This window comes from Miniopterus schreibersii, assembly GCF_964146895.1.
Source record: "Miniopterus schreibersii genome assembly, chromosome: 10".
Taxonomy (NCBI): Eukaryota; Metazoa; Chordata; class Mammalia; order Chiroptera; family Miniopteridae; genus Miniopterus; species Miniopterus schreibersii.
Genome location: NC_138110.1, coordinates 4,512,565 through 4,531,125, shown reverse-complemented (window position 1 = coordinate 4,531,125; position 18,561 = coordinate 4,512,565). Strand labels below are relative to the sequence as shown.

The 18,561-nt window shown below is 51.5% G+C and overlaps 1 protein-coding gene across 1 annotated transcript in view; it reads right to left on the bottom strand.

The window, feature by feature from the left end:
- Window positions 1-16,205, bottom strand: part of BMP7 (bone morphogenetic protein 7) — a 76,481-nt gene extending 60,276 nt beyond the window's left edge. The window contains exon 1 of the mRNA XM_081148467.1: window positions 15,609-16,205. Within this exon, the coding sequence (XP_081004593.1) occupies window positions 15,609-16,026 (418 nt within the window). The 5' untranslated portion in view covers window positions 16,027-16,205. The remainder of the gene's footprint in view (window positions 1-15,608) is intronic.
- Window positions 16,206-18,561: the final 2,356 nt, after the last annotated feature.

Sequence of the window (18,561 nt, the reverse complement as noted above, 5' to 3'; positions counted from 1 at the left end):
ATTAAAGTTGTACCTTCTTACAGGTTTGAGTTTAAAGAGAAACTAAAGTCTCTCCATGGGCTGCAGAGGACCTGGTTGAAATAATGTCAACACGCCAACCTTCTGCACATATTCACAGTGGAACGGTTATCTGGACGCTTTGTAAATTAGAGTAGGGTCTCTATCTGGGCATATAGTTGAGCCAAATCACATGTGTAAATAACTTCTATAAAGCCAACTACAGACCACAGAGGGGACAATGACAAAGAGGGAGAGAGGAACAATGTATCATTTGAATGTGGCTGCCCAGCAACCACTCCCAACATACTTTCCCTCACCCACCTCCCACTGTGGTGGCCAGAGGCCAGTTTCAAACCTTCCCATCCTTCCTTACAGCAGCACCTGGCTTTATGAACCAGTCTGGCCCATGGGACATAAGGAGAAGTCTTCTAAAGAACTTCTAGGAAACCAAGAGATAGACAAGCAAGGAGAGGTCTTTGGACCCTTCCCCTTTCTCCTGCCTTAAATGTGAGACTGTATGAGGAAGCGATGTCTGGGGCTGTGGCAGCCACCTTGCAACCATGACGTAACAGGCACAAGGAATTTCAGGCTGATGGAGGGAAAAGGGAAAGATCATGGATATCTGGATGGTATCACTGGGGCTGCTATCCCAACTTGGAGCCACCTCCCTGAAGACTTGCTATTGTGGGAGATGACATGTTTTTAGTGGTTAGGCAGGTGTTCTGTGACTTAGAACAAGTCCTAAATGAGACATCACTCCTCTCCACAGAAGCAGGGAGTAAGCTCTAGGAGGAAAAGTCTCACAGCGTCTCCTGTCCCTGAGAGTGGTGCTAGTATTTAAAGATAAGTATTTTGGAACAATATGGGCCATAACTTAAGCCGATTATTTCATCTCATGTGCAGTGGAAGAGGTGGTAATTTGCCCCAGTGCTCAAAGGAAAAACAGCAACAAGGACTTACCATCAGAAACAGACTGTGTCTATATCCAACATGACAGCTAACCAAGGGATGTCAAAGGCAATTTTCACTGTGCCCACTTTCTGTTCTACCCCCTGCCTTCAGCCTAGCCCCACGGAAGGGACAACTGCACATCATGCTCGTGTGTTTTTTTCAAGTTCCCAGGAGTCTTGTCAAAATCTATCTGAGTAAATAACATAAACGTAATTTTTTAATGGGAAGCTACTTAGGGAAATGCGTAGTCTTGAATACGAGAGCCCAGACTGGACTGGAGAGGAACTTACAGGCATCCCCAATGACTTGCAACTGGCACACTGATCAGGACATCAGGTGAGAGTCACTGTCATGGTCACAGAAGGGCCTAGAAGAGACTCTGCAGCCAGATGAGGCCCCAAAGGGAGCCCTAGGAGTGGCCTCCATTTACAAGAGCTCCCTGCCATGCTCTCATTTAATCCCAGCTGCCCTGATCCATGAGCCACCCCACATTTGAGGGAAACTGCTATGGACTGAATTATGTCGCCCCAAAATTCATGTGCTAAAGCCCTACCTCCCAACATGATGGCATTTGTAGATGAGACCTTCGGGGGATACTGCTAGGTTGAGATGAGGTCACGAGTGTGGAGCCTCCATGATGGAACTAGTTCTCTTATAAGAAGAGGGAGAGATTAGAGCCCTCTCTCTCCCATGTGAGGACACAGCAAGAAGGCAACTGCAGGCCAGGGAGAGAAACAGGATTGACTGCTGGGACCCTGATCTCGTTCCAGCCTCCAGGACGGTGAGAAATAAATGTCTGTAGTTTAGGCCACCCAGGCGAGGGTGTATTGTTATGGTGGCCTGACCTGACCAACCCTGAGGCCCAGAGCGCTTTGGTACCTGCAGTGACTTGCCTGGGGTCACACACAATGACCTGGGACTCAAAGCCAGACTTAAAGTCCACACAACTGGGCAAGTGACATGTCATCCCTGAGTCTCAGTTTCCTCACACATAAAAACAAATGTGGGACTCATGCTATTTGATGGATGATGGCATGGGTGGGTCCTCGCTTAAGATGTAGAAATGTCAGTTGTCCATGTCAAAACGGGGGGTGGGGGAAGGGCAGTGGAAATGCTACCCTACTAAGTCAGATAGAGTTCAGGAAAGACAGAGAACTATGATTGAATCAATCAATTGAACTGTGAATCAATCAATTCACTGTGATTGATTGATTGATTGATTGGTTGATTTGAAAAGCAGGCCAGCCTACAGTCAAGTGTGTAAATCTGCGGGTGTCTGTGCCCTGAGCTGGCAGCACACATAGGTCCTGACGGGTCGCTGTTTCCTTAAACCCTGCGTCCATAAACACAGAAGTTCATCAGCGTGAGGCAGCGTTCTAGAACAGAGGATTCGTAATAAGAAAACCAGCTTCCTGCTTTGTCTTGAGCCCAATCAATATAGCTGGGCCTCTTGCTTCAGCAGGGGTATCAGCCTGACCGAATCCCTGCTCTCATCCTGGCATGAGCAGGCAGCGCTTCCCACTCCCCTGGATGCCAGAGCTGCACTAGGGACCCACACAGGCAGGCCAACTCCAGCGGCCCACGTTTGGGCCTGGCAAGTGACAGCGTCTGCCAGCAGCTAACGTTCCGGGCGCCTGGTGCCATGCGGGCACCGTGCTCAGCTCTCCTCCTGCCTCTCCCCGGGGGATCCTCCCAGAAGCCCAGGAGGCAGACACCGAAATCCAGGCAGCCCCAGGAGGAGGCAATGGCAGCCAGAGTTCAGTGACCTGCCCAAGGTCACGAAGCTAACAAGTAGCAGAGGTGGGGTTTAGACTCACATGGTCTGACCCCAGAGCCAGTCTTAACTGCCACCTGAGATGTTTCGGGAGAACGTTTTGCAAACACAACATGAGTGGGGGCTGCTGGGGCGAAGCCAGCTGAGGAAGAGCCAGCCGCACAAAGTGCTCCGCGGGCCCTGCGCGATTCAGAGCACGCCCCACGTTAAAGACGCCGAGACGGCTTCAGAGGCGGCTTCTGTGTAAACCCGTTTCCTCAGCCTGGAAGCCCCCCTGGACATCCAGGAGGAGAGAGGGTCACTGCAGAGGGACAAAGGGGCAGATGAAACCGAGGCTTTTAAAAATGTTTTGCCCACCCGGCCAGGCGTGCCTCAGCGGTTGAGCGTCGACCTGGGATCCAGGCGATCGGGGTTCGATTCCCGGTCAGGGCACATGCCCGGGTTGCGGGCTCGATCAATGCCTCTCTCATCATTGATGTTTCTGTCTCTCTCTCTCCCTCTCCTTTCCTCTCTCTGAAATCAATAAAGATATATTTCAAAAATAAAAAATAAATAAAATAAAAATGTTTTACCCTTGAGGTAGACGGTATAGACTGTGGAAAGCAGGGGTCAGCCAACTTCTATACTGGGCCACATACTGAATAATCTAGCCTTTGGGACATACAGTCTCCGTGGCAACGACTCACCTGTCCTTGACCATACGAGCACCTGGACGCTACACGAACGATGAGCGTGTCCAATAAAGCTGTACAGACCCTGGAACTGGAATTTCACCTCATTTTCACATGTTGGGAAATACTGTTTTTCTTTTGATTATGTATCACCCTTCAAAAAATATGAAAACGCTTTGTGCTCGCAGGCTGTCCGAAAGCAGACAGCGGGCTGGCTGGGGCCCCAGCTGCCCGGCTCTGAGCAGCGTCTGAGCTGCAGGTGAGACGCGGAAAACGCAGCTTCTCTGCCCAACTCCCCCCGCCGCCCAACAAGTTACCTGCCCAGAGAGGGGAACAGGTAAGAGAAAGGTTTTTGCCCTATTTCCGCCTGAGGAAAGTTGGGGGAGGGAAAAAAGAAGGCCCGGTTCAAAGAGGGTGCTTGGCCTCTCGGGCGAAAGGCGCTGTGACAATCTTCGGCTCCCAGGAGCTGATGGCCGCTCTCTAGCCATCTGCCCTCCGGTTTCGTCTCCAGGGAGTTTCGCACGCAGGCAGGGCTCTGTTCCTGGGAGAGGGCTCACGTTTTGATTGCAATCTGGGCTCCTCTCAACCGGAAAATAACCCATCAGTCTAGCGATGCCACTCCCTCCACTCACTGCCATGGGCCAGTGGGCCCGAAGCGAAGGCCCTCAAAGCAGTTTCCAAGTTGGAGGGATGTTACCCTAAACCTGTGGCTCTCCACTGGGGGCGATCGGGCCCCCCAGGGGACATCTGGCCATGTCTGGCAACATTTTGGCTGTCACAGTTTGCGAGAGGGCACCACGGCCATCCTGTGCGCAGGGGCCAGGATCCTGCCCAACGTCCAGAAACGCCCGGAAGGCCCACAACAGAACTGTGTGGCCTAAAGCGTCCGCAGCGCCACGCTGGGAACCCCTGTGCTAAGCCTCCCTGAAAGGGCGCTTCCAAGCGCCCAGGGTGTTTGAGTCACAAGACACCCAGAGATTTCTGGGTCCCTCCCCCGCCTCGAGGCGCTCTGCGTTTCAGGAGGTATAAGCGAGTAGCTTCATTTACTGTTTCCTCCTGAAGGAAATGGCCGATCGGTGCCTCCCCCATAAACATTTACTAGCCCTGGAAGGTTCGGAGCCCCACTGCCATTTTTAAGGGCTTTTCTCCCAACAAATGTTAGGTCAAGTCAGTCAGAAAATGGAACCTGAGAAGCGGGAAGGCGGTGGGGGGCATTTTATGAAGTTCAGGACCAAGAGGAAAACTGAAAGAACTAAACGCCCCCCCCTCCGTGCTCATAAACCAGTGACTGCTCTCCACGGGGCTCCTCCTGAGCCAGGCAGGGTTTCAAAGGGCTCGGGGCGCTGCGAGGGGTTGGCCGCGGGCCGCCTTGGGTTAGTGGGTCTGTGGGTTACTGGCCTTTAGGGTGTGGTCCCCTGAACACACTCTAAGACCGGCTTCCAGCATCCAAGCTTTGGAAACAGGGGCACCACCAACAGCCACCTCCCCTCGTCGCCAACACGCGGGTTTTCTGGTTCGGTGGGGCTTGGGAAATGCAATCACAAAGGATGCAGAGAAAAATGTAACAAACACCCACAACTAAGAATGAACGAACGTTAATACAGTGGGTGTTTTTTTTAAAAAATAAATAAACCTTTTATTTTAGAATAACTTCAGATTTACAGGAAAATTACAAAGAAAGTACAGAGTTCACCCTTGCCCAGCTTTCCCCAATTTAACACCTTCCATAACTAACTAGGGGAGACTTGTCAAAACTAAGAAATTTACATTGGTGTGTCACTATTAACCAAAGTCTAGATTTTTTCGGATTGCCCCAGGTGTTCCACTGACGTTCTTGTCCCACAAGATCCAATCCAGGGTTCCCACACTGCACTTCCTAAAGAAAGAAAACCTGTCAGGAACAGCTGGAGAGACATTTCAAATGCCTCCCCAACCCTATCTCTTTCCTGCCTCCCCAGAGGCAGCTGGGGTGACTCCTGCTGCCCATGTTTCCATGGTGTCACCACATCTGTAGGAACCCACAAACCATACCCAGTATTATTTGGGGCCCCTGTGCGTGTGTTCTGACACAATGGCAATGGTTACTGCCTAAACATCCTTCGGCAGCCGGCTTTCTCCCTCTGGACATTCTGTTTGAGTCTACGTGAATACATTAAAAAGAAGTCCTCGCATTCCCTTCTGGTTTATTACAAATGAGTAAGTACATTTATCACACAAATTTATTTCTCCAATCCCCTGCTCGTTGGTGGACTGCTGGTGATTTTATGCTATTACAAACAATATGCAATATTTATTCTGGTAACGTAAACACCATCCCCATGGGCTTTTCTAGACAGTGTCTTGGGGTACTGCTGCTAAAATATCCATCTCTGGCTGCCTCTGGAGTTCCCCCACGCAGGAGCCCCAGCGCGTGGCACTCGGGCCCTCTGCCCTGACCAGGATGTTGAAGCCACGGAGACAAAGGAGAGGGCGGTTACCGTAAGCAGGTGAATAATGAAAGGAAAAGGTCCCAGCCGCCTTTCTTCATCTTACTCTTCAGAGCTCCAAACCACAAAGTCAAGATCAAGGGCTCAGCGTCTGTCTGGGTGGGCTCAAGATTACTCTGCGTGGTCCCTAGTCCATTCACAACCCCCACGGGCCAGGAGGAAAGAGCCGATGGCTTTCCATTCAGCAAGAGCTGGGCGAAAATGCCACGGCCACCACTCCCTAGCTCTGCGAGTCTGGGCCCTACCGTTCCCTCGTCCTGAAATGGGAACACTACTTGCTCTACAGGATACGGGGAGAATTAAATGAGAAGCCCGACAAGGAAAGCCATCAGGAATCCATCGCTGCTACAGAAAGCTCTCAACTCAACCCTCCCACGTTATCACTGACTTATTCCAGCGACGCACTTGCACTTGCACAGCCAAGCCGCCTCTGACTTCAGTTTCCAGACTCAGCCGCGCAAGGGCCTGGGACCGGGAAGGCCTCTGGGTCCAAGGAAGAAAGTGCCCGTACTTCTCTGGGTAGTGAGCCGGGCGAACCAAAGCTCAAGCTTGCTTTTGCTGAAAGACAAGTCCTAAAGAGGCGAGTCATTTTACAAGTGCGGCTGGAGAGAAGTGGTTATTCTTGCTGAACCACGTGAACACCTCAGTGACGCGGAGGCTTCTACAAACACTGGTCTCCAAAATGGGGTGCAAGCACTTGGGGCAGGGGCAGGAGGGGTCCATCAGGAGACAGGGAAAGATTACAATTGCAACTGAGTAAATTTCAAGAACTGACGGGCATCGTGGAAGATGGAAATGTAGCTGAGCTTCAACAATCTCTGTATAAGTGGGGGATGAGATTAAAAAGTAAGGATCTTGTTTCTGTAACGCAGCCAACAACTCACTTGTTCCATTTCCACCTCTTTATCTATATGCCTTCGCCTAGGACAGTCTGGTGGCCACTCGGGCCATTTCCCAGGTTCTTTCTGGGGTTCCCCTTCGAAGCACGGGGTGGAATTGTAACCGCCTACCACCTTGGGTCACGGTTGACCATGTGACTAGCTCTGACCAGTGAAATGTGTTGGGTTACTTCCAGGTGTAGATTTTAAAAGCCCACGCACAATTCACATTCTTTCTCCTCTGGTACAATATAGCGACATTCAGAAGGTGACAGGTCCATCATACTGAGGAGCTGAGCACTCTCCCGACCCACGATGGAGCTATAACTTACTATGAGAGAACAACACACCTACGAGTTTTAAACTACTGAGACTGTGGGATTCTTTGTTACAACATGTTAACCAGACAAATGATCAAAATGATCAAAATGATCAAAATTTAGGACCAGACCTTTAGCTCACTTATGGCAAACTGTTGAACCATTAGTTTAAAAGATCAAATTGCATCACATTGAAAATTTTAGTAATAGCAAAACTGGCTAAATTTGTCTCAATCAAAATTTAAATCTTTGTACTAATTAATGATCAATTAGTTAAAATGTATATTGGGTAACATTAGAATTTCGGATTACGGGGGGAGGGGGAGGAAGGTGGAGGAGGTGGAGGAGGGAATGCGGGGATAAATGGTGATGGATGGAGACTCGCCTTGGGGTGCTGAACACATAATACAGTGTACAGGTGACGTGTTCTAGAATTGTGCACCTGAAACCTGTATAATTTTGTTAGCCAGTGTCACCCCAACAAATTCAAATTTGAAAAAATAATTTTGGATTGTTTTTATCTTCAGTGCCTCCTAGTTAAATTTCTGTTTCAGTTTTTATTTCGTTTTATATAGTAAAAACTATCCTAAAACAATAGTTACACGATCTATTCCTATTTAGGGTAGGTACTCAAAAATTTATTAGTGAGGCCCTGGCTGGGTAGCTCAGCTGGTTGGAGTGTCATCCCAATAAGCCAAGTTTGAGGGTTCAATCCCCAGTCAGGGCACCAGAATCAACCAATGAATGCATGAATAAGTGGAACAACAAATCGATGTTTCTCTCTTTCTCTCTCTCTCTTTCCCTCCCTCTAAAGTCAATCAATCAATTTTAAGTAAATTATATTTTAATTTTTTAAAATTAGTGGGGATGCAAAGTTAAAAATATTTAGCAAGCCTGTCTTAGAACATCTTCACCTCATTCATATACACATGCAGCCACTGTCTGGGCACCTCCTATCCATGAGAATTCTGCGAGGCAGTGCTAGAGCAGGCGGGTAACAACGTGAAAACAGTCAAGAAGAAAGTCCTTTATCAAAGGCCAAAACACAAGTCATGGAAACCACAGAAGAGCTCGCCTGCCTTTGTGTGTGCTGTTAAATTGCTAGGCAGATGAGCACGGGGACCATTATAGGACCATCCAAGGCTGCCTGTCATGCTACGTGCTTAGATTTTTTTTTCAAACTACATGAAAGCAAGAGAGAGGCTGGTGTTACAAGACAGTACAGGCCTAACTCCAATGCTTAAAAACATGCAAGTCCTCAATTTTGGAAACGGTGCAAGTTTTTATTCACAGCCAAATTTAATTAAGCCCGACAACAAAAGATGGAAACTTGAAAGCTTCTCTGGGGAGATAGAGATGTGAAAGAATAACTCGTGACCTCAAAGATGCAGCGAAACCTAACACTCGCTAAGTCAGATTTTTCAAACAGTATAGAAGGAGCCAGAGGGAATTTATGGGAAGCAGAGAGTGAGAAAGCCCACCCCTTCTCTCGGTCCTGGAGGCGGGCTCTCCATCCTCTGGTCTCCAGAGGCGTCTAAAGGCACTGAACCCATCCAGGGCTTTGTCACAGCCTGACAGCAGCTGGGGGAGGGGGCAGCCTTGCACCTGCTCCCATAAAAAGTGGGGAAGTTGTGCTGTTCTGTTAATGAATGCTTTGGGCTTGTCACTCCCTTGAAGGAAAAGACAATTTGTACTTTGACCATCTTCCAGAAAGGGGTGGGAAGAAATACTTCAGTAATGTGGTTTTTTGAAATTAAAGCTTTTTATTTTAGAATAATTTTTGATTTAGAGAAAAGTTGCAAGACAGTACAAAGAGTTCCTCTATAGCCAGCTCTCACTCAAGTTTCAGTTTCTCAAGTAGTAAAAATTTTAAATAGCTATAGATGCTAAAAGCGAGAGAGTCAGCATTATCCTCTCCTATCCTCATGCAGGTTTGGTGCTCTCATTCAGACTTTGCTGGTCTCTGAAAGAGGTGGGAAATGCAAATACACACACAGCTTTGGGGCCATTTTCTTAACATATTTAAAATAACATGCGTGGCTTGATCTCAGTATTTATTATAAGATTAAGTACTTAAAAACGGAAATTTGGACTAATATACCAAAGTGAATAGTGATCTGGCCACCACAATAAAAACAAGAGCTACCATTTATTGAGCACCTACTGTGTGCCAGACTCTACACATACATGATATGGCTTTTGTCTTCATGAGGACCTATGGAGGAGGGAGTTGTTATCCAGCTTTATAAAATTAGGAAACAAACTCAGAGATGTTGAGTAACTTGCTCAAGGTCACACAGCTAACATGCAACCCTGGTGGAAACAGACACATGGGTTTAAGCTGTGTCTAAAGAGAATCACTGTGGATGCCGTGCCATTCTCCTCTGCCAAGTCACACCCTCTGCTGTCACCGAGAACTTCCGTTACACGGCAGTAAAGCCCCCCAACCCCCCACTCCATATATCATCCAGAATTAGCTGCAAAGTGTCAGGAAACTTGGCCAGGCAGCCCCCAGCATCAGCGAGGGCTGGAAGCCTTCACTGTGAAGCCCTTTATAGAAAGCCGCAGTTGGCAGTCCCGCTCCTGCATGGGAACAAATTAACATTGGCATTCCAAACACAGGAAAGGAAGGAAATTGGAAACACAGTTTATACTTGGCCAGCCCTTTGAAATACTGTACCATGCTACCGACATCAATTAATGAAAAGCAGGGTTGTGCTGAGAGGCTCTGGTTTGGAAATGCATTAACACACGTTAAACATGTTTGTACAGGAACCGGATTATAAGCACCCTGGCTCCAAAACAATAAAGCAATTACCCTAAAACTGGTGCTCTCTGAGTTGTCATTAATTCAATCCACTCCACGCGGATCAGCAAAGGCTTTGCGCGGCTCCCAACAATGCCTCCCAACACAAATGTTGAAAGGACGGCATCGCACATGCTACTCCGGGTTTCACATAAGTGAGTGTCAAACTTCATGAGCTCCTAATGTCCCCCCAAATCATAAACACTCTGCGCTGGGGAGGGGAGAATTCGCCGCGGCAGCCCTGGTGTTCATCGGCACTGCCATTTCCCATTGGGTCCACGCAGCTCTTCACCGGGGAAGGTTAGCTATGAAATATCTGTTCCATATTAAGAAATACCAAGTCGCATTTTTGTCAGATATTATTTGTCAAATGTCATTTGCTGCAAAACCCAGAATTCAACTGCAGCTGAGGCTCAGCCTGGATGGTTCAGGTCACTGCCGCGGTCGCACGCGGCATGCAGTGCAGGAGCCCTTCCTCTACGAACCGACCGTCCCAGCGACTGGAAAGAAAAGCGTCTGAAGCTCGGGAATAAAGTTCTGCGCCTTGAGCTGCCCGTGCAAAGGACCCAGCACGCTAGGAGGACACTCAAAACAGCCGGGGAGGCGAGTGCCCACTTCCCAATTTTGCGAGAATGCTTAGGTAAGAGATTTCAGATGCGATGTGAGTGAATCTCAAGGTTTCTGGCTGGCGATGAAAGAATCAGCTAGTTTCCTGGAAGACCAGCATCCCCAGGTGCTTCGCCCACAGCCATGCCCGCCTGAGTCCGGCATCCAGGGTCTAAGGGACCAACATCACTGATGTTGCCCACTGCCCTCCTCCCTCACCCCAGTGACATCACCCCACAACTCCACATTGATCTGGGATCCATCAAATAGGGGCAATTTGGGTGTGTAAAGCTAAATGTGTTATCATTTTCACCACACATTAACAGTTTCTATGTAAATATTGATATTTCCTCACCCCATGAAGGCGAGAGGAGGCAAATGACACTGGAGCGTTTGATTTAACCTAATTAAAAGCAGAGGGTCATGCAATTCAATATATTGATTTTACCAGTGGGACTTAAATCTTTTATAATAAGTGTACACAGCTGCAGGGCTCTCCCACTACCATGCTTTAAAGGCTAATCCTTGAATGCCTTCTGACAATATATGACGGGTCCCACACATCCCTGCCTGTGCCCTAACCCCGGTGACACTGCCAGAGTGCATTAAGGCAAAGCATCGCAGAGACTTGCAACAGAACAAAACAAAACAAAACAAAAACTAGTGTGTCGACAGCCCCCAGCCAGGTCTGAAGAATGATTGCGAAAAAATGAACTTGGCCAGCCCTCTGGTGCAAAGGACTCTCCATTCAAAATATTCAGCTGGTTAAAGGGATGGGCAGGCTGACGAAGGGCGGGGACTGGGGGAGTGTTAGGACACTCTGATTCTTGCCATGGGCCAAATATGACCTTACCCAATAGGGAAAAAAATATTAAAGTGATAGGGGTGATCAATCAACTCAAACGGACTCTCCCTGCAATGAAGTCATCACTTGTCTGAGTTCACGGCCATGTGATGCGCGCTCACATCGCAGGCATTCCGGTGGTCAGGGCTCACGCACCAGCTGTGTTTATCTCGCAGAGGCTTGAGAGCCTGCTCCCCGACATAAGGCCCCGAGCCGGGGCTGGCAGGAGCTGTATCCCAGAGCAGTTTCTCCTCTCCAAGCATTCAGAGAACAGTCCCTCGGCTGCCCTGAAATTGATCTGTATCTGGGCCACCTCCCTTACCCCTTCCATGGGCCACTCCCCAACCGAATGACAAGCCTGGAATAAAAACTAAAAATAGCCACCCAAGCTGGCATCCAGGGCTCAGCCCTAACCTGCTTCAGTTCCAGAAGAGAAATACAAAGAAGATCAAAAAAGTTCAAATCTGGGTCACACATATCCTTGGGAGAAGGGAGGGGGGGGATCTTTGATTTATAGAAGCAGGGAAATGAGGTTTAAAAGAAGTGATTTTTGAAAGGGTCACTAAAAACACAGCTGTTGGTGCACTCCTCGAGCGAAGGCGCTGCAGAAAGAAAGAAAGAAGGAAGGGAAAGCCTGGGTGACATCTATATTAACCTCTGGCTGCTTCCCAGTGAGGGCCGGCGCTCCGAGTGCTGGAATGTGGAACAGCCCCTTCCAAATCTTAACACAAGCCAGGTTACAGCTGCAAATGCCTGCAGCCCATGCTCCCTTCCCCAAGCACTCCCTGAAGGAAATTTTTAAACTGTAACAGAATCTTTTTCTAATACTCTACAGTGGTAGGGCCTGTTCTTAAGGGGCAAAAGGAGAGATCTTAATGCCAAACACTTGTCAACAAAAAGGATAGCCAGATGGTATAAAGGAAAAGTCCAACAGCAAGGCCTCTTGCTGCTCTTCAGCTGCATTCACAAAAGCCACTTTTATACCCGCTGTCCAATAATGATAGGTTTCCAACTTTCTCTTTTTTTAATTTAGCTTTGAGGATTAACCAAAGTTGGTCCCTTCATAGGCTGGAACCAGAGATAAACACGCACTGCACCCCCTCATGCCAGCCAGCTTCTTTAAAAGATTCCAAAAGAAGCTGCTGGATTTCTCCAAAGAAAGAATGGGGGGGGGGTGTCTTGGATTCCTATAGAATTCACATTGCCTGGGGACTATTTAAGAGAGGGTAGCCTGTTTTGAATTCCAAAAATTAAGTCGACACAGAGGAGTCGGGGCTTGTTAATCCAAACCAGTTTACAAATCTCACCTTTGAACTTAAGGGGCCCAGGTTGGGAAGATGGGAGTCTCAGTTTGGGTTTATCGTACAGGCTGGTCTTTGTCATAAGGTGCGGTCTGAAGTCCTCATTCTCAGCACCTGGTTTTGTCATAAATTCTCCTCTAGTTCCCTCTCTAGTTTAGATCTCGCTCAGCCTGGCAAAGAGCTTGAATTCCAAGGACTTATAGGAACAAAAACCAGTTTGGCTGCAGATGGAAGAACAAATGCACCAGGTCTGCAAAAGCCTTCAGGCAGAGGTCTCCCAAGCCCTGCAGGATGGCGTGGTGTGCAGTGCAGGGAGGAGGGACCATGGAGAAAGTCAGCCTCCCCTCAAGATCTCCATCAACAGCTCCCCAAAGTGCCCCCCAGGTCCCCTGCAAGACAACCAGCAATGGTTTGATATGGACAAGTGGCATTTTCTCATGCTTAGGTAAAGTGTGAGACTAAACACACCTTTAGAAAACTTTGTAGGTTACAGATCAATATGATTTGCAATCCAAGGGAAAATCACGTGCTCTCTCAGCAAACTCAGCTTCCAGGCAAGTTTCCTGCATGTCCCTCCACCCCCACCCCAACCCCACTGATACCCCCAAGCCCCTCCTGGGTAGGAATTCCAGGACCACAACAGAATGGAGGGGACAGGCAGTTTATTCCAGTGCCGAGCAGAAATAGGTCAGCCTTAGAAACATCGACAGAAGAGTCCTGCCAAACTGTAGTACAGGTCTTCACCCAACTAATTACCTCAAGTTTTAGGGACAGAGAAAGAAAACAAGGTCAGTGCACTCTGTTAAAAAGCCACTCTGCCATCTAATTTGGAGTGATGTTCCAGAAAGCAAGACCTGAGAAAGTCAGGACTGTCCCACAAAGCCCAAAGCCAGCCTGACTGATTAAGAGGCTCAGACAAGTCGGTCTTTGTCCTTTCAAGATGAAAGAAATGGGACTAACGGGGTTGAAAGGTGTGTGTACAGCCAGAGGAGGAAAACCACCCAGTTGTGGCCTTCCCAAACAAGTCCCAGCTTGCTCCCACCATCAAGGGGAGCGAACAGCCCTGCCCCACATCCTGAGGGGCACCCAGTTGGCAACCTAGTCTTTCTCAGTTAAGGGGGAGGGGCACCCAGGTCTGGCCCTGCTACTGGGTACTTTTTGCCTGGGATTTGCAAAGCCAGAGCTTACAAATACCTTTTTAATGACCCTAGCCAGACTCTGAAGGCAGCTACTGGGACCTGCTGCATTCACTGGGAGTCATGGGTACCCAACAGAAAGGGATGTCATAAATCCCAGCCAGAGAAATGGCCCTGGTTAACCCCAGCTTCAGAACAGCTACAGAGTTCTGCTTTAATTTACTTATTTACATCTATTTGGAATTTCTTCTTTAGTTTCTGGGATAGATCATAAATACACATTGTTTAAAAAAAAAAAAATCACAAAGACAAAAGTGCAGGCAATGAAAGATCAGACTCCAGCTTCCACTCCCTAAGCCCCAGCCCCAGCCCCAGCCCCAGCCTTGCCCATCCAGCCCCCAGTAAAGTCCATTTCCAGCTCCTGGTGTCTTCTTCCAGTGGGAAGGGATGATATACAAGCACATATGTAACCTCGTTGATCTGCACCTTGCTTTTTTCCACCTCATACATCTTGGAGATTGTCCTAAATCAGGACATATGGAGCTGCCTCATTCTAACAGGCTGCTCAGTATAACTTAAACTTTCTTGAAGTTATTTTGGCATCTAAACCTCCCACCCCTTGCTCGCTGACACTCGTTTCTCTGTTTGATTTTTGGCTATGATTAAGGGCAGACAATGGCATCCGGGGAACCCCGGTACCTTATCTAAAGGGGGAAGCATTAAGGCTGATCCTTGCCTCCCTGCGCCCTCCATCCACGCCCCCAGTGCGGGGGGGGGGCGCTTGAGTATCACTGTTTCCAGGCTGACACGGCGCCCGTGGGCGTGAGTTTGCTGTCCTGACTTGGTTCGGATTTTCGCAGCAAGTTACACATGCAGAATGAAAGCCGCGCAGGAAACAGCGCTATCGGGGCGTGTTATCTCGGAAACCAAATATTTGACCGTCAGCCTACAGAGCGCTGCCGGGGGTTAGTTTGAGTAAGTCTGGTGAGTCTGCGTGCAGAGGGAGGAGGCGGCGCCCCGCAGCGGCCTCGGGGCTCCGGCTCCGAGCAGCGCCCGAGCCGCCCCGGGCGGCGTCTGCTCCGAGATCCATCCCGCGCCACCCAATCGCCAAAAGCCGTGGTTTGCACGCCACATGTGATAAACGCTGAAAATGGATTCTGCCCGCCCGGGACCTATCATTAAATATTTAAAATAGAAAGCTCGCAATGGCAACGTTTCTTCCCCAGCTCCAGTCCGGAGAGCTGAGAGCGAGGGGGCGCCCGGCAGCCGGGAGGGGGGCCCCCCCGAGGCGCTCGGGGCGCGCGGCACGCTAGGGCGGGCGCACAGCGAACGGACAGGTAGGGTAGTGCTAGCCCAGGCGGGGACGGGGGCGCGACGCCCGCGATGCCAGGGCCAGGTAGGGCTGAGCGGAGCCCAGAAAGGGCGGGAAGGCAGCTTCGCGGAGCCGGGCCCTTTAAATCCAGGTAGCGCGGGACGCGCCGGCCCGGCACGGCTCACATGACCGAGCCCCGCGCTTTGAACTGAGCCGCGGCCGGCCCGGCGCCTCCAGCCCCAGAGGGGCGGCCGCCAACTTAACCCGGAGGGGTCTCAGGACTAGTCCTTCCCTCCCCAAAGCTCCCACAGGCCAAATGAGCCTGGCTCGCCCTACCTGGGGCGCGCACAGCGTGGGGTCCTCAAGGACCTGGGGGTAGGAGAGCCTTGGCCAGGCACTACGGTTTTGCAAACGGCCTGAGTGGGACGATGGGTGGACTGGATGTAAGAAGCGGCCCCCTCCTCCCTGTTCCGAAGCGCCTTCTGACCGAGACGGTCACCCCCTCCCTCCTGCCCTCACTCACCGAGGTTGACGAAGCTCATAACCATGTCGGCGTCGGTGAGGAAGTGGCTATCTTGTAGGCTGGCCAGAGGGGGGCCCTGGGTGCTGAAGACCGCCTTGTAGGGGTAGGAGAAGCCCTGGCCGTCGGGCCCGCCGCCCTCCTCCACCGCCATGGCATTGTACAGGTCCAGCATGAACATGGGCGCCGAGTTGTGCTTGCCCTGGAGGTGGGGGCGCGGGCGATGGGGCAAGCCCAAGATGGAGAGGATCTCGCGCTGCATCTCCCGCCGCTCCTGGCTGCGGAGGCTCCTGTGGATGAAGCTCGAGTGCACCTCGTTGTCCAGGCTGAAGTCGGCCAGGGCGGAGCGCAGCAGGAACAGGGGCGCCCAGAGCGCCACGAAGCTGTGGGGCGCCGCGGCGCGCAGCGAGCGCACGTGCATCGCGCCGGCTCTACGCGCAACGCGGGCTCCCGGCACCCGGCACCCGGGCCCGCGCCGCCCCAGGTGGCGGAGGGGGGCAGACGGCGGTGCACGCCGCCGGGTCACTTGCTGCAGACGGGCCCCGCGGCGCCCGCGCCGGACATGGCCTCTCCCCGGCCCTCTGCTCTCTGCCCGGACGCCCACCCGCGGCTCGGCGCTGGCCCCGGGGCCCCTCGCCCCGTAATCGCCCGGACGCACCGCAGGGCTAAGAAACCAGCTCGAGCGAGCGACCGAGCGAGCAAGGAGGAGGACGCGGGTGGGAGGAGCAGCCAGCAACCCTAGGAGCGCAGAGCGAGGCGGCGGGGCGGCTGGCGAGGCGGGGAGGCGGCGGGCGGCGCGCAGGCGAGCGCTCCTTTTCCCGCTCCTCTCGCGCTCTGGCCCTCGGGCGGCGGCGAACTACCCTTTTTCGAACTCCAGCGTCGAGAGCAGGGGCCCCCGGTCTCTTTCCAGGGCCTGCGTGCCCTTGGTCGCACGAAAGGCCGCCTCGGGAGCCCAGAGCGGTACGCGCTGGGGCCTGGGAGGAGGAGGAGGACGGGCTTCCAGGGGCCCCTCCCGCGCCCGCGGCCTCCCACCTGCCCTCGGCCCCGCCCTCCCCCCAGCTGCGCCCAATGGGTTCATTCATTCCTTCTTGAGCGCTCTACAAATATTTACCGAGTGCCCACGGGGTGCCCAGCGCCCGGCCGGGCGCCACCAGGGTGCGGAGGAAAGAATCCACGCGGGCCCTCCCCTCCCCGCACTGGCAGTCCGGACAGGAAGGTGGCCTGAGAGGGACCGGGGGACTCGGACCGTGTGGAAGAAGCTGGGGGAGTGTGGAAATTGCGCGGGAATCTGAGAAGGCTCCCCGAAGGAGGGGACCCACAGCCCCTTTGACGCTCTGCCCCCATGTACTCCAGCCACTCTGACCCCTCGGTGTTTCTCCAACTTGTCACCAGTTTGCCTTTGCACTACCTTCAGAAGTATGAGGCTGGCCAGCCCTCCTCCACCTCCAGGTGCCACTCAGGAGCCCCCCCCCCCCCCCCAGAGACCAGCATAGGTCACTTCCCCACCTCATTCCCACACACTTGTTCTATTTTCACTCCTCTCACTAGCTGCAGTTACTGTCTGAGTTATTCATGCTTTCTTTGTCTTGTCTCCCCCACTGGAAATGAACCACTCTGGGGCCCAGGCTGCACTTTCCTTGGTTGCCCTGTACCCACAGTACCTTGAACCTAGGGCCTGGCAGCCACTGTGGCTGCACAATCGTTTGTTAAATGAATAAATGAAATCGTGTGAGCTGGAGAATTCCTCCCATCTCCTCCCACTTTGGGCTCTGTTTATTTCCAGCCACTCCTCAGCCTGAGACAGGTACCCCAGCCCATCACTGTGACCTTCCCCATCAGCCCCTGCCTGGCAGCCAGTTTGCATCTAGTTCACCTCGGACCTCACTGGACAGACAGCAGCTCCTCGCCTCCCTTCTTCCCTCCCCTCATTTGTTCATCCCACAAACAATACAGAGATCCACCCACTCAGAGCCCAGTACACACGGGGCATGGGTACAAGCTCCCCAGACAACTCGGAACCTGCTGTGGGACCTTAAGTGAATTACTGCTCTTCAGAGCCCTGGCTTCTTCATCTATAAATATAGGATCAAAATAACTGCCCAGAGTGGCAGTGAGACACACGGGGTGGATGTTTCTCTATGCCTCCTTCCCTCCTGGGGCTGCCCCACAGAAACAAACCCACAAACCAGTGTCAGGTTGGGGCACTGGGATGAAAGGCGAAGGGCTGAATTTGAAGATGGGCTTTCCTTTGGGAGGGTGGTCTGGCTAAGCCTCACCTTGGGGCAGGAGAAAGCTCCAAGAGCTGGTGCAAAGGAACCTGGTCTTCTAGCTTTTCTGGAGCATAGGTGCTTCTGCCAGGAATCCCTTTGGGACTTTTGGAAAAGATGGCAGCCTGAGGGCCCACATGGATGGACACAGGAGAGGCCAGAAGCCAGGCAAGAATTCAAGGCTGCAGGTCCTAGCCATTCATATCACACAGGCAGGCCCTGTTGCATAGGCCTGCCCAGACTGAGAAGGGACCCTGAATCCAGTGCCCAGGGCTGGGCTTTGGCCCACCTGTCAGTCAAGGCACTCTGAAAGCCCCTCCACCTGCCCTTCATCCATTCACTCTTTCCCTCAGCACAGGTTTGTTGAGTACTTCCTGGGTGACAAGCATGGTGGGCTTTGTGACTGTACAACCTGTGTAGGTGCCCAGACCCCAAACTCAGAAGGGCCCCACACTGAACTTTATGCTCTGCTATTGCCATATCACAATTTTTTTTTTTTTAAATATATCTTTATTGATTTCAGAAAGAGGAAAGGAGAGGGAGAGAGAGAGATAGAAACATCAATGATGAGAGAGTCATTGATCGGCTGCAGCCCGCAACCCAGGCATGTGCCCTGACTGGGAATCGAACCCTGATCACCTGGATCCTAGGCCACGCCCGGCCGGGCCTTAATAATCTATGAACAAAGG